We start from the raw sequence: 14351 nt of genomic DNA, 5'->3' as shown, positions 1-14351 counted from the left end.
TTCTGACCTGGATATCTACACACACGCATCAATGCTCCTGATAACCCTCCACTACACGCATGTAGTAATCGCGCTCCTCGTTCTTCCTCTCCAATGAACCGAGTCTTTGCAATCCATGTACCAAAAGACGCTCACAGCAATCGAAATTCGAGAGAACCGAGTCCCTCATTCCAACTTCAAAACGCGCGCCATTGTATATAAACCCTTCTCCAGAACGCCTACTAATGCCTTCTTGCCGCGGGACGTGTCAAGACATAAAGAGAATCCTCAGGAATACTCCTCAGCTCCGAAGGGAGCCTGTAGGAAGAGTGAGGAACTGAGGCCAACTCGATAGTGCGAGGCAACTAGTCTCTTGTAACACAAAATTCATAGCCCCAAAAAGAGATTGAGAACCATTTTACTGGTAGACCGGATGGAGGTTTCTACTCATCATCCGAATCGGTGTCAGTGTCGGTTTCACTCTCGGATTCGACGTCGCCTTCGGTGTCACTGCCGCTGCTGTCGTCATTGGTGATCTGTTTCCGCTTCTTTGGTGGGGCTCCGGTCTTCATTTGGTGCATTTGGCCTGCCAATGAATCTGTAGTTGTGTTAGCTTTGTTACGGAAGCCTGGGATAATATCAGTCTTACCCTCTTCTGGCTCGCTGATTTCATCCTCCTCTTCTACCTCTTCCGCTTTACTGGCATCCTCGACAACAAGGGTAACCTCCATCTTGGTGTCCATACCGATGTAACTATCACAGATCATGTGCATGACAAAGGTGTAGCTGCCGGGTTGTGGTGGTGCGCCGAACTGCATCTTAAGAGTCTGTACGTTGTAGGTAGGGTTACCGCTCTCATCAAGGATGGGCTTGTCGAAAGTCGAGAAAGTAAATGGTGGTACGGCGATACGTCCCTGCTTGCTGTCTGCAAGGAATACATGCCATCTTGGCGCGTGGTCGCGAGCGTAGTATGGAGCGAATGCTAGAGGTGGTTGGATGGGCTTCTCTCCAGAACGGTCGTTCTTACGTCCGGTGATTGCTGCGACATCGCCTTCCGCGGGATCGATGTCTAGCAGGTCCTTCGGGTTGACTTCGGGGACGTTGGTGGCAGCGGTCGGGATGAAACGACCCTTGAGTACGAACTGGACCAAGCTGCTAGGTGTGACAAAACGCTCACCAACAACCTTGAAGAATGCCTTTTCGAGGTGGAACATTGGGATGCGCGAGGCCACAGTCATCGCTGTGCTGTATTGTTCTTGGGATAGGAGACCAGACTTGACAACACGAGACTTACGTTCAGCGTCGGGTATTTGCATGAACTCTTGGATGGTCAAGTGCGACTTTGCTCGCGCAGCCTCAGCCGCGCTGGCAACATCGGGTGTGAAATGTGGCAGCTGCTCAAGCGGTGATGCGCCTGGTCGTAGAGCTTGGATGAGATTCTGGGAGGTCCTGTAAGCCGATAGTATCGCCTTGGTGTTGCCGTATGCGAGAGCGATGGCGGTGTAAGCTTCGTTGAGTCGGAGTGCGATTGGCGCAACCTCGAACTTCTCGTCGTTCAGAGTCTCGTCATCCAGTTCAACGCGACCAAGGTATGCCCACAACAAAGTCAGGACCTTGCGTCTCCGGCTGTCCTCCAGATCGTCTAGCTTCTGTCGGTCCTTCTTGGTGAGTGTCTGCGCAATGAGAGATCCAGAGTTCTCAGAGAGAACCTTCTGCTCGAGCTTCGAAAGACCGTTCTCCGCTTTGTGTCCAGTAAGGACCTCGTTGAATTCCTCTCCACTGCTGAGCGCGTGTATGACACCCACTTCGCCTTGGTCGTTGTCGTAATCGCGGAAGACCTTGCCAGCGCTGGCCACCAGAACTTTGTCCTTGGTCAGCTTCTGTGTTCCGTACCACCACTTTCCGACCGTGTATGGGAGAATGACACCGAGGGCGAGCGCGTAGATGAGCAGAACGTATTTGCCAGCTCCTTCCGTCACGAGCCATTGAGGTAGCGCAATGCCGATGCTGAAACTTTGCTTGCCATCGGGGTGACCGAATTCAAGGAAGTTCCGGCGGATGTCTTCGTCGGTAAGAGCTTTGAACGCCTTCACGACGTCTACCCAATGGTCGTTGATGGATTGTATGGTAATGTTCTTCTCGGGGTCTGGGCGTGCCTTATCAGGGTGCTGAGTGAGGGACAGTTTTCGGTAGTGCTTCTTGATCGCCCTCTCGTCGGCGCTCTGATGTGCAAGTTAGCATGTGTCCAAAGCTCGCGACAGCAGCAGTCGTACCGTAGAGATACCCAGCACCTCATAAGGATCCCAGATATCAGGCGTGCTTCGTGTAGTAGTGCTGATGAGGTATATCATGGCTGCATTCATCGCCCATCCGCCCACCATAAGAAGACCCCGCTTTATCCTCCTCTCGAGTCGCTTCTGCTTCTTGCGCTGTCCTTGGATGAGATCGGCATGTTCGGGTGTGAAGTCGGATTCTATCCGCGATCCAGTATTCTCGAGCTCTGGTAGTATATTAGTATGGCGTTGCGTGGAAGTGGCGAAGAGCGCGCACCTTTGCTTGATCTGAAGAATGAAATTGTAGTCGGAACGGTGACGAGAGTGGTAACGGTAAGGATGAAGTAGGGGAAGAACTGGCCCTGCAGGATGTTAGCATTTGTTTATATTCGTGGCGCATGCAAAGTGTACCTGTTCATCGTAGTTGTAATCTGTCCCGGACATGGCGAATGTCTGTCCTTACGGACGTGTCTGAGTACGCGAGAGAGCGACTGAAGGTGATTGCGGGGTTTGTCGACAACGATTCCAGCAGAGGGAAGAAAAAGTGATGCTAGGCCGGTGGCATTACAAAGAAGGTGGGGGCGGCGTACGAAAGAAAGTCGTGGCTACTTATTGAAGTTGTTCCGACCACTGTGTTCTTTCCCGCACCACGACAGATGGCCGCCGCGAGCAATCTTGGCTAAGCAGGGGTTCCGATCACGTGTCAAAGCGCTCTCCGCTTACGTCACTCCCAACCATGCAGCGCCCACATCATCTCCTCCACTGTGAAGACGTGGTTCTGTAAGCAGATAACAAAGCCGTAGATGATTCATCACTAAATCCACTGACTGCAGGTCGGCGACTTGAAGTGTGTTATTCGTCCAGTTGGACAAGGTGTATGCTATGCTAGGTACATGTGTCCTCTACGCTCAATGGCCCGATTTCAATGCTCCACGACAATCGTCCCATGCAATACGCCTATACAACGCCGTAAACCCATAAGGCTGCTCCTGGCGCGGCCTGATGTTCTCGTGAATGAGCCGAATATTTTCGTCCATTCGAGAGGTTTATGCCGCGGCTTCTACTGAGCCCGCCTCTTCTAGCCCATTCGTACCGTTAGGTGACGGGCTCTGTGTCGCTGCATCAAGAGGTGCGGCATGCAGTGCGGGCTTCTCGACGCCCTTCATCTTGCCGCTCCTCCTCTTCTCAATGGCAGCCTTGACCCAGTCGGCGACTTCTTGGTCTTCTACAGGCTCGATCGCCTCAGCAGGTCCCTGGTCGCCTGCTGCTTCGCCACCCTCGGCCTCGGCTGCGGCTTCAACCTCCTCTTCGTCTTCTTCTGTAATTGTGTCGGGCTTCGCGAGAGGTGCAAGCCATGCATGTTGAAGCAGCATTGCATATGTTGGCCGAAGGTTGGGAATCTTGTTCAAGCAGCCTCGTACAAAGTTGCGCGCCGCGTCAGAGTATCCGCTCTCAGGCAGATCCGGAGGCTCACCATCGACAATAGCCTAGAGAGAGTTAGTGGTTGATTTACGAAGCCATTGTGCAAACTTACGCTCAGCTGACTGAAGATGTTGTTGTACGTCTCTGGTGGGTATGGGTACCGCCCCAGAGCGCACTCGATGATTGTCAGTCCCAAACTCCAGATGTCGCTTTGTACGCTGTATGTGCCGCCTCCAGGGTTGGCGCCTGCTTGTGCGATGCCACCGGAAGATATCCTCTCAGGTGCCATGTAACTTTGGCACCCGATGTTGGTCTTGGCAATACTGGCGACGAGATTTCCACTGACACCAAAATCACAGATCTTGATCGCACCCTTGGTGTTCATCAGAATGTTGGTAGGCTTCACGTCTCGGTGAATGATGTTGTGATCATCCTTGAGTGACTTCAGACCCATAGTCGTGGCCATGGTGATCTTGCGCAAAACGCCCTCGGGCACACCGTCGGCGTAAAGTTTGTCTATGGAGCCTCCGTCCATGAATTCCATACAGATGTACACCGCACCTTCCTGGAAGAAAGCACCGTAAAAGTCGACGATGAAGGGTGAAACGCAGCGATGCAGGACGTCGAGTTCCATGATGATAGCAGCGAACTTTGAGTCGTCCAACTCGAGCCTCACTTCCTTCATTGCCATGACTATGCCGGTCCCCGCAGCTGGCTTCGCACTGGTAGGGCTCGCTTCTTCGCCAAATTCCTTTCGCGACGGCGAGCCTGGCGCAGCCTTGTTACCCGCTAGACCCTGCCCTGGCTTCCGCATTCGCGGTCTGCTATGTCTAACTTTGTATACTGTGCCGTAGTTTCCCTTGCCAAGCTCGTCTAGTGTATCAACTTCGTCCAGGGAGATGTTGAAGGAGGTACCGCTTGCGAATTGGACACCGTCAGAGTTGAGTATGGCCTTGCCGGCAAACTTGAGACTGCCGGTTTTGGTATCGACGAACTGAGAGAATTTGTCAAAGTGAGTTTCTTGTTTCTTCGGTTCTGCGCCTGCATCAGGTTCGGGTCCTCCGTTCATCTGCGAGAGGGTCAATCCGGGCTTCTTCTTGCCGGCGGGAGGAGCACCGCCTGCAGTTGGGGACGAGCCTGGCAATCCACCTGGGAGTCCGCCTGGGAATCTCATGCCGCGCTTCTCTGCTATAGACTGCTTGGCAGGTGGTCCACGACCAGGAACTGCTGGTGCCGATTGGAAGTTAGTCGCAGGCGGTCTCACAGGCATTCGGAAGTTGCTGGGTACACCTCCTGGGTGAGGACCCGGCGACATGGGGTTGCGGCTGTCGGGAGATGGGCCAGGACTCTGAGGCGCAGGCCCTCTACCAGGCAGACCAGTCGGCGGAGCGCCCTTTCTGCCGAGATGCACTGCCTGTATCCTGGCAAGGATGTCTTGGGAGACATTGAGACCGCTGCCTCGGCTGGAGATTGTAGGAGGATTCGAAGGACGGGGATTCCTGGCAGCGTTGATGTTTCCGAGTGGAGTTGAGGAGGATGTCATGGTAGGTGTCGCGGCTGATGTCGTGGATGCAGTTCGGGGAGGAGGGCGCTCCGCAGCGGGTTCGTCAGGCGGGGTGGCATCGGCGGTAGGACTCGAGGGTGCGGGCGAGGGCGAGGGGCTATCGAAGACGGTATCGGCGTCGACTCCCGTGTCGGGGGTGGAGGGATTGGAGGCCATGGCGAAAGACAGATAAAAGTCGCGGCCTGATATTGGCGGGGTACTAGGGCGAGGGAACGGAAGAGGGTAGGGAGATAGGAATAAAAGGCGCAGGTGTGAGGTGAGTTCAGAGGCTGCGATTACACCGCGGAGGGAGTGACGGCGGCGATCTCAGCGGATCTGGTAGTCTGGTGGAGGTGTCGTGGTTGTGGGTTGTCTGGTAGCGTGCAAGTTGGAGCTGTGACGTGATGCTGCAGAGACGACAGAGTAGCGCGCAACTACTGGTGCTGCTGCAATCTGGAATGATTTCACAATGATGGGTCTGGCCACACGGTAACCACCATGGCGTACAGCGGAGATGCAGCTGGCAAAAGGGGCTCCCGCGATATTTCTAGTGCGGTGGCTTAGGGACAGTTCCTGCTTTGCGTGCGCCGGCCGCCTGTAAGCCTGCTTTCACCTGGCCTCAGACATGGGAATGCGCAAGCAGGGACTGCATCTACATGCGGTTAAGCAGCCCCGAACCGAGTCTCGCCAGCAGGATTGCGCGCGCAGAAGCAGTATGCGGTAATGACCAAGCCATGGGGAACCTAGCGAATGCTGCGTGAGTTGATGCATTGCCCATCAGTCAAGACAGCATTCGGTGTGGCCGATGTCCTGCCAGTTTTCGATGTAGCTGCATGCCGCCCAGCCCGCCGACCTGAGGCGCAGGGACGCGGGAGATGCTGAGAGGCCCTGAGTCCCATCTAGGCGCTGGGTGACGATAAGCTCTAGCCCACCACGGCCGTGTGTGAATCATTTGCGACGTGTAGCTGGGCGATCGCTCTTCCTAACGACTTCCTTAACCCATTCAGACTTCCTCGTACAGTTCCTGCAGGGCTCGCGGCTCAACTTGCCTTTCCGCTAGACCTGGAGCGGGCTGTGACGTCGATCTCCGCCCATAGCGCGTCCGCAGCCAAGACGCGGTGCGCTTCAAGATAAGTCGTGTGTTTCCGTGCCCATCGCGCCCTCGCGCCTTCCCAACAACACCTCTGGCATCGGCATGCCTTTCTTCTCGGCTCCCCAGGCCTTGCGCCTGCGCAGCCCTCCCACTTACTCCTCGGATTTCGTCGCCATGGCCTCTCAGTCGTACGAATACGGCGACAATGGCATGTTCAATGTCTTCAAGAGCAACAAGCACAGCGCGCATCCCGACTTCGCCAACCTCACCCTGCTCGTCTTCGAGGCTGTCATGGAGGTTGTGTGCGTCAGCGCGCCTGGCTACATTGTCGCGCGAATGGGCCAATTCGACGCGGAGAGCCAGAAGTTCCTCGCCAACCTCAACACGCAGCTGTTTACACCCTGCCTTAGTAAGTCACTACCTCCGATAACGATGACGCTCGTTTGTGTCAGTCACACCTGCATAGACTATATTCATGGGGTACTTCTCGAGCTCTACATTAGCAATGGAGAGACTGCGGAGTCCCTTTGAACTGCATGGGTCTGTTCGCGGGTGCAACGCGAGAACGAGCTTCTTCACAACCTCCAAACCTCAGCTAACCACATCCAGTCTTTACCAAGCTCGCATCGCAACTGACGGCCGAAAAGCTGGCTGATCTGGCCGTCATCCCCGTAATCTTCATCGTACAGACACTCATATCCTACCTTGCCGCACTCATCGTATCGAAAGTATGCAGGTTCAACAAACGGGCCTCCAACTTTGTGGTCGCCATGGCAGTATGTCATGTTCCTCAACCAGGCAAACAACACAAACTGACGTACTCAGGTCTTCGGAAACTCAAACTCGCTTCCAATCTCCCTCGTCATCTCCCTCTCCAAAACACTGTCCGGTCTGCACTGGGACAAGGTTCCAGGCGACAACGACAACGATGTCGGCGCGCGCGGTATCCTCTACCTACTCATCTTCCAACAACTCGGCCAGCTCGTGCGATGGACATGGGGCTTCAACGTGCTCCTAGCGCCAGCCAGCTCCTACAAAGACGAAGATGGCGGCAAGAACAGCGCCATCGAGAACGGAGAGTACAGCGATGACGAGGCGCAACGTCTCCTCGATGACTCGCACTCTGACTACGAATCTGGCAACGTCACCAGCTATGCTACCTCCGCTGACTCCGACGAGTCCGACTCAGACTCTCTGTTCAACCGCGACGCTCAGGCAGAGACCGACTTCATCACACCCACCAACGGCAACGCAACTGTCCCGGGTCAAGGCGACATGAGCGGAAGCAGCAACGGCTATGCCAACGGTCACCTCAACGGTGTTCTCGAGGCGCACAAGAAGAAGCAGAATGCTCCCAAGGGCATCAAGGGAATGCCAAAGCGAGCTGGCATGGCATTGAAGCGCTCTGCCAGCACCGTTTCCGTCTCTACAACTCGCGCTGGAAACAGAGTCTTCAACGCTCTTCCCACATGGCTCCAGGGACCTCTTGCCAAGATCGGCCATGTCTTATCAAGGTTCTTCAAGGGCGTCTGGGACTTTATGAACCCTCCCCTCTGGGCTATGCTGATCGCCATCCTTGTCGCCTCCATCCCTCCGCTACAACACCTCTTCTTCGACCCAGGAACGTTCGTCAGCAACTCGGTGACGCGCGCTGTCAACCAGAGCGGACAAGTTGCCGTCCCCCTTATCTTGGTCGTCTTGGGCGCCAACCTTGCCCGTAACACTCTACCCAAGGAGGACCAGCACTCGATGGAAGACCCAAGTGTTGAGAAGAAGCTTGTTATTGCCTCCCTCGTCAGTCGCATGCTCATCCCGACGCTTCTCATGGCACCTATGCTTGCTTTAACCGCAAAGTATGTGCCTGTCAGTATCCTCGACGACCCGATCTTCATCATTGTTTGCTTCCTGCTCAGCGGTGCACCGAGTGCGCTGCAGCTGGCACAGATCTGCCAGATCAACAACGTGTACATGGGCGCCATGTCGAGGATCCTGTTCCAGAGCTACGTTGTCTGGATCCTGCCGTCGACTCTTCTTCTGGTCATGCTTGCACTGGAGACAGTGGAATGGGCCAAATGAGTCACGTGTGCGTTCTAGTGTTAGTGCTTGGAAGGACGCAACGCAACCTCCCGTGTTGCGATATGTAATTGGGTTTCAAAGCGAGGCGTTCTGGTACTGGGAATGGGTTTGGTAGTTGCATTGATTGGGAACATGGCAGAGAACTGCAATGAAAAGCAGTTTGTATATACACTTTTAACGTTGTCCCGGTGTTTGGAGGTTGTCGGAGGATGGACTCTTCTTTGAACCGATCAAATCTTTCTCAAGTCTTGGCTACGCTGAAGTACCGCGATTCGGAGAGGTCTGATCGGTTCAAGGGGGAGTCCATTCTACGACAACCTCTAAGTACTGTTGAGCACCTGAAAACAATTCGCAAGGGGAGGTGATGCTCCGTCAACCTCTACAGTTCGCCACAGCACCGTCGTGTCCAAGTTTCTGGCGTACCAAAACCTGACGTAGACTGCCAAGACTGGGAACTGGAATCTCGGAGGCCGATAGCTGCCCAATAGCTCTGGAGATAGCGTAGGAGCCAGCTACACACCACACTGCCGTCTGTTCCAGCGATGATGATGCTCTACCTTTGAAACTTCTATTTCAATCAAGATCTGGTTATAGACGCCTCGAGACTTTTCACATTCCTCTTCACCTCGTCTTCTCCCACCAGCGATCCTTACCGCCAATCAGCTTGGCACGTGGACCCTGAGCTCGCGTGTACTTTCTGGCGTTCCTGCCGCACTAGGTATCGATAACACCGCCCACCAAACAACCCGCCGTTCCTACCCACCAAGTAGGGCACGTTTATTTCGAGGCCTCACTACAGCACCTTCGGACCCGTCTGGGGAGCTACAAATTACCACGCGGTCGATCCTGCTTACTTCACTTCCGCACACCAGGCTGCACATTCTAGGCAATCACCATGGCGGATTCCTCCAATGAGCAGTCGCGGCCCAGCGTCCCCCACCGAAGCGACTCGTCTGCCCTCTCGCAGAACGCTACTCCAGTGGATGGCGCGTCGCCGCGTTCTACCAAAGGTCAGTTCTTGTTTGGTTTCTTACTATTTGGCTTCGAGCTCTGGCGATGAATTCATATCACTTTTTTTGGGATCGTGATTCTACCAGCGAGGTAGCTGTAGACCGTCGTGACTCCGCAGTGACTAACAACTCTCTTGCTCAAACACTGAGTCGAATCTCAAATACTACGCAAGCTATCTGGCTATAGCTTAGCTATGTGCATGTAGCAAAACGAGCGACTGCAAGTCCGAGAACAATGAACACGATGTTTGGCTGATACACTGTCATCTTACCTACCAAGTGCGTAACAAACAACTGCTAACCATGCGCTTACAGTTGTGTCCTTTCCCGACGACACTGCCATCTCTCCACTGATGATCGGGAAGAACAAAGAACTTGACCAGAGGGATTACTTGGATCTCGACAGACCTGCAAAACACTACCCCGCAAGTGTCAGTAGAAAGAAACTGTCTGGACGGCCCTCAGTCGAGCGTCTGTCGTCAACCCCCAGAGGAGTACCAGCTGAGGGTAATCCGTCCTTGTCTTCCTTGCTTTCCGATAGCTCAACCGATGCTCCCCATGGACAGCATGCGCACGAGAATCTGTTGAAGCAGGTAGGCACATGGCTCAAGCACGAGCGAAGTCGACGTCATGCACGGAGGGCGAAACGCAAAGCCGCCAAAGAGGGCGCTGTCCAGGAAAAGACATCAACTGTGCCTGATGAGACGACTGAAGAGCCCATCGCGCTTACTAGGACCAGCTCTTCGTCATCCCACGGTGAGGACTCTCTCGACCAACTAGCGCACATCCTCGAGAAGACTCTAGCTATGAAGCCGGCCGACGCTAAAAAGAGGATGCAACACTTCCGTAGGTCCTCTACGGGCTTGAAGCGACACTCCGCCATTTCCCTTGACACCGACTATTTCGAGTCCGTAGACCAGCTGGTCCCGAGTTGTGAGGCCATCTTGGATAATTCGAAAACTATGGCATACAACGTGGACGAGTCAGATGCCGAATCGGCCCCACAACTATCTGACAAAGAAGCACGCAAGGAGAGAGAGGCATGGACCAAGTTTCGAGCTGAAATCCTCCGTCTGGCTCATACTCTGAAGCTCAAAGGATGGCGCAAGGTGTCCATGGAGCAGAGCAATGAGATTGATGTGCAGAGGCTGAGTGGCGCATTGACAAACGCTGTTTACGTTGTCTCGCCTCCCAAGAATCTGCAACTTCAAGAGCAGGGTGAGGATGGTCAACCTAAGCCAAAGAACCCTCCTCCGTGAGTCGCCTTGAACGTAAGCGAAACAAGTCTAACACTCTCTAGTAAGCTTCTACTACGTATCTACGGTCCTCAGGTGGAACATCTGATCGACCGAGAGTCTGAACTACAGATCCTCACACGCCTCGCTCGAAAGCGAATTGGTCCGCGTCTACTTGGTACCTTCACCAATGGCCGCTTCGAGGAGTTCCTCCATGCAAAGCCGTTGACCGCGAAGGAACTGCGCAACGCAGAGACTTCAAAGCAGATCGCAAAGCGTATGCGAGAACTACACGAGGGCATTGATCTTCTCAAAGAAGAGCGAGAAGCTGGTCCATTCGTATGGCAAAACTGGGATAAGTGGGTTGACCGTTGCGAGCAGATCGTGACGTGGCTTGACGATCAGGTTCGCGAGAGCAAGCAAGACCCTGCGCTAGGCCCTGGCGACAAGTGGAAGAAGCGAGGTTACGTATGTGGTATGGAGTGGCCAGTTTTCAGGCAGATGGTTGAGAAGTACAGGAGGTGGTTGGAGGAACAGTACGGTGGTGCAGATAAGATCAACGAGCGCATGATCTTCGCCCACAATGACGTAGGTCATTTTACTTTACAGATGTCTCTTGAGCTGACCCTGTGTAGACCCAGTATGGTAACATCCTCCGCATGGTGCCAGAGGGCGAGTCGCCCCTACTGCTCCCAGCAAACCAGCACAAGCAGCTTGTGGTCATCGACTTTGAGTATGCAAATGCGAACCTTCCTGGTCTGGAGTTTGCCAACCACTTCGTAAGATATTTTCGGTTACCCCTTGAATCCTTCACTACTCCTCACACATTTGAGGCCTGTACTGACTAAAAGGTAGACCGAATGGACATACAACTACCACGATGCCGATGTACCGTGGAGGTGTAACACCAAGTACTACCCAACCGTCGAGGAGCAGCACCGCTTCATCCGAGCATACCTAATGCACAACCCCTCCTACAAAGCAGCCGGAGGCTACACATCCAACCCTGCTACTCCCCACCTAGGCCCTCTCCCCTCCTCAGGAAGCACAACCGCCCTAGCCGCCACCGCAGCCCCCAGCAACATCTCCGCCTTCATGCTCGACTCGCGCGCCCCACCCGGCTCACAGTACCAAGAGCAAGAAGCCACCGCCGAACGCCAAATCGAAGAAGAAACCCGCCGCCTCCTCGCCGAAACCAAACTCTGGCGCCTCGCCAACTCAGCCATGTGGGTAGCTTGGGGCATAGTCCAGGCTCACGTCCCCGGTCTCCCCGACTTCGACGCCTTGGATAAACAAGCAAACGCGGATGCATCCACCAACAACCCCAGCGGCGCAGCAGCCGAGCTCGACAGCGCGACGGCGGAGATACGTGCGGAGGCGGAGGCTGGAGGACCAGAAGAGAAGTCGGGGGCAGGGATCGTGAGTGAAAAGACAGCGACGGAGGAAGGGGCTACTACGCAAGGAAACATGACGCAAGCGGAACAGGATGCTGACCTTTTCAAACCACAGGATGAAGAGGAATTCGATTACCTCGCGTATGCTAATGACCGCGCCATGTTTGTTTGGGGCGATGCGATGCGCATGGGTATTGTGAGCCCGGAGGAGGTGCCTGAGGAGCTGAGGAGCAGGGCTAAGGTCGTGGAGTACTAGGGGTGAGCTGGGCATTATGACCCGCTGAGGGCTTGGTGCTTTGAGAGCGGCTGTGTGGGTGTGTGGGTGTTAGCCTTGTGGTGGAGCACGGGTTCAGTCTGTTCGAGAGAGCGCACTCGCGACTGATTTCAAGGCCACACACATGTAACGGAGACGTATGGGGCGGAGGGTAGCTTTTGACTTGCAAGTCTAATGTCTTCTATGACACGAATGTCTCATGTATGATGGCAAATGGAAACGACAAAAAAAAAGAACCTGGCTGAAGAATCCTCGAGAGGGATGTGAGGTAGTCATGAGACGTGATTTCGATATTTCCAACACAGTTGCTCACACTGGTATATGCCCCAAACGCCAAAACGCCCATTCCAACCCGTACCAACTCAGCTCGTGTCCATAGCATCCTCATCCTCATCCCCTTCCTGTATCCCTTCAAGACCCTCCTCTTCCTGCTGCTCCTCCCTCTGCCCTCTCCTGTTATCACGCCCTCCCCTATCCATACTCTCAACCAACCCCTCCAACCCCCTAACCTCCTCACTCCCCACCCTACTCCCACCCTCCCAAACCCCCTCAACCCCATCCTTCGTATCCACACCCCTCCTCTCCAACACGCGTTTACTCTGACTTTCAACGTAAATCTTGCGTTCGCGTGTTAACTCCTCCTTATCCTTAGGCTGGACGTGGGTATGTGGTGAGGAGGTGTTGCTGGGTAGTGCGGTGTTTGCTAAATGCGGTTTTAGGCTTGCGAGGAGTTGGCGGAGGTAGGGGAGTTGGGTTGTTGTGAAGGTGGTGTGGGTTGTTAGGGGCGTGTGTGTGGGTTTTGTGTCGCTGTTGCTGTTCTTCTCGGAATTCTTCTCTCCGTTTGTGTGAGTGTGAGGTAAGGATTGTATGCCGATGTCCTTCGCAGCAGGCGCGTGAGTTAGGAAGGCGAACGGCGCTGCTTGTCCCTCCTGCTCATTGTCTCCTCCTGTCGAGGCAAGGGATTCACGTTTCGGCAACGTAGATGGTGTGAGGAGGGCGCGTAACCGTGCTATTTGCGTTTCGTTGCGCGTTTTCTCAGCGAGGAGAGCGGCGTTCAACTTTTGTGTTTCGATGAGTTTGCGGCGGAGGGTGTAGAGGGCTTCTGGGGTAAGGGTCGAGTTTTTGGAGGGCGGTTCGAGGTTCTAGTTTGTGTTAGTGTTGTGTTCGTCGTGTCAATTCATCCATCCTGTCCTTCTACTGCCTCCAAATACCACTGTCTACCACCGTCCTATCGAACATACCTCATAATGCCCCAACCTCACCCACTCCGCGAGCCCTTCATCCTGGCCCTTCCCCCTGCCCAACGCAAAAACATTCCTCAGTGTCCAAATCTCCAGTTTATCAAAGTTCTTGTCCACTGCATTCTCCATGAGTGTCTCTAGCTTCAGCACCCCTTCCTCGATTTCCAATCGCGCTTCTGGGTATACATCGTTTCCGTCTTCGTCTTTGGCCGGTGTGCGGTTTTGCGAGGCGTAGAGGTCGGCGAAACCGAGGAGGGAGGGGTCAGCGGAGGAGAGACCGGTTTCGAAGGAGTCGGTGCAGCGGTAGAGGACTTCGTTTATGGCGTTTATTATGTCGTCGATTAGGGACTAGGATCGATGTTAGTTGTTGGATTGATCTATAAGAGCCGGGGTAGCGGAGGTAGTGGATCAATGTGCAGAGAGTGGTCTTCGAGGCATTGCAGACACAATCCCCAGTCTATCCACACTGCCTACACCCACGTCCCCTCCCACCATCCCACCCCTCCTCTACCCATTACCCAGGAACCATACGTACAATAGGAGGCCAAGTAAAGTGCTCAGTAAGCAGCATATTCTCCTGCTGCTTTGCGCTCGCCATCTTGTCTGTTATCTTGCCGTCGTAGCCGTTGTCGCAAATGTCGTCAATCCGCTTGTTTGCGACACGCGCGCGCCGAGGGACGTGTTTACTGCGGGCCCGCTTCCGGGATCTGACTGGACGGATGACAAGGGTCGAAGGGCTCGCGCTAGTGGGGTCGCGTAATTTGCTAGTTTGGGATGCTTGCAGGAAAGACAAGATACAACTTTGGAGGCA

General features: G+C 54.4%; 5 protein-coding genes across 5 annotated transcripts; 2 read left to right on the top strand and 3 right to left on the bottom strand.

Moving 5' to 3' along the window:
- Positions 1-422: 422 nt before the first annotated feature.
- J4E93_009172 (uncharacterized protein) lies at positions 423-2696 on the bottom strand (the record flags this gene model as incomplete). The annotated part of the gene is made up of 5 exons (XM_049347066.1): positions 423-577; positions 629-2201; positions 2253-2479; positions 2530-2614; positions 2664-2696. The coding sequence occupies 5 exons, from the start codon at positions 2694-2696 to the stop codon at positions 423-425; spliced, it is 2073 nt and encodes a 690-aa protein (XP_049195630.1).
- A 602-nt stretch (positions 2697-3298) lies between these two features.
- J4E93_009171 (uncharacterized protein) lies at positions 3299-5394 on the bottom strand (the record flags this gene model as incomplete). Its single annotated transcript, XM_049347065.1, has 2 exons — positions 3299-3739; positions 3787-5394. The coding sequence occupies 2 exons, from the start codon at positions 5392-5394 to the stop codon at positions 3299-3301; spliced, it is 2049 nt and encodes a 682-aa protein (XP_049195629.1).
- A 1018-nt stretch (positions 5395-6412) lies between these two features.
- J4E93_009170 (uncharacterized protein) lies at positions 6413-8386 on the top strand (the record flags this gene model as incomplete). Its single annotated transcript, XM_049347064.1, has 3 exons — positions 6413-6719; positions 6920-7086; positions 7136-8386. 3 exons carry the CDS (start codon positions 6413-6415, stop codon positions 8384-8386), a joined length of 1725 nt encoding a protein of 574 aa, XP_049195628.1.
- An 895-nt stretch (positions 8387-9281) lies between these two features.
- J4E93_009169 (uncharacterized protein) lies at positions 9282-12281 on the top strand (the record flags this gene model as incomplete). Its single annotated transcript, XM_049347063.1, has 5 exons — positions 9282-9396; positions 9712-10651; positions 10697-11219; positions 11267-11410; positions 11487-12281. 5 exons carry the CDS (start codon positions 9282-9284, stop codon positions 12279-12281), a joined length of 2517 nt encoding a protein of 838 aa, XP_049195627.1.
- A 380-nt stretch (positions 12282-12661) lies between these two features.
- On the bottom strand, positions 12662-14138 carry J4E93_009168 (uncharacterized protein; the record flags this gene model as incomplete). The annotated part of the gene is made up of 3 exons (XM_049347062.1): positions 12662-13441; positions 13541-13888; positions 14076-14138. The coding sequence occupies 3 exons, from the start codon at positions 14136-14138 to the stop codon at positions 12662-12664; spliced, it is 1191 nt and encodes a 396-aa protein (XP_049195626.1).
- Positions 14139-14351: the final 213 nt, after the last annotated feature.

The sequence above is a fragment of the Alternaria ventricosa genome (genome assembly GCF_023758065.1).
Source record: "Alternaria ventricosa strain BMP 2768 chromosome Unknown scaffold_20, whole genome shotgun sequence".
NCBI classification, from domain to species: Eukaryota; Fungi; Ascomycota; class Dothideomycetes; order Pleosporales; family Pleosporaceae; genus Alternaria; species Alternaria ventricosa.
This window is presented reverse-complemented; position numbering and strand designations above follow the sequence as displayed.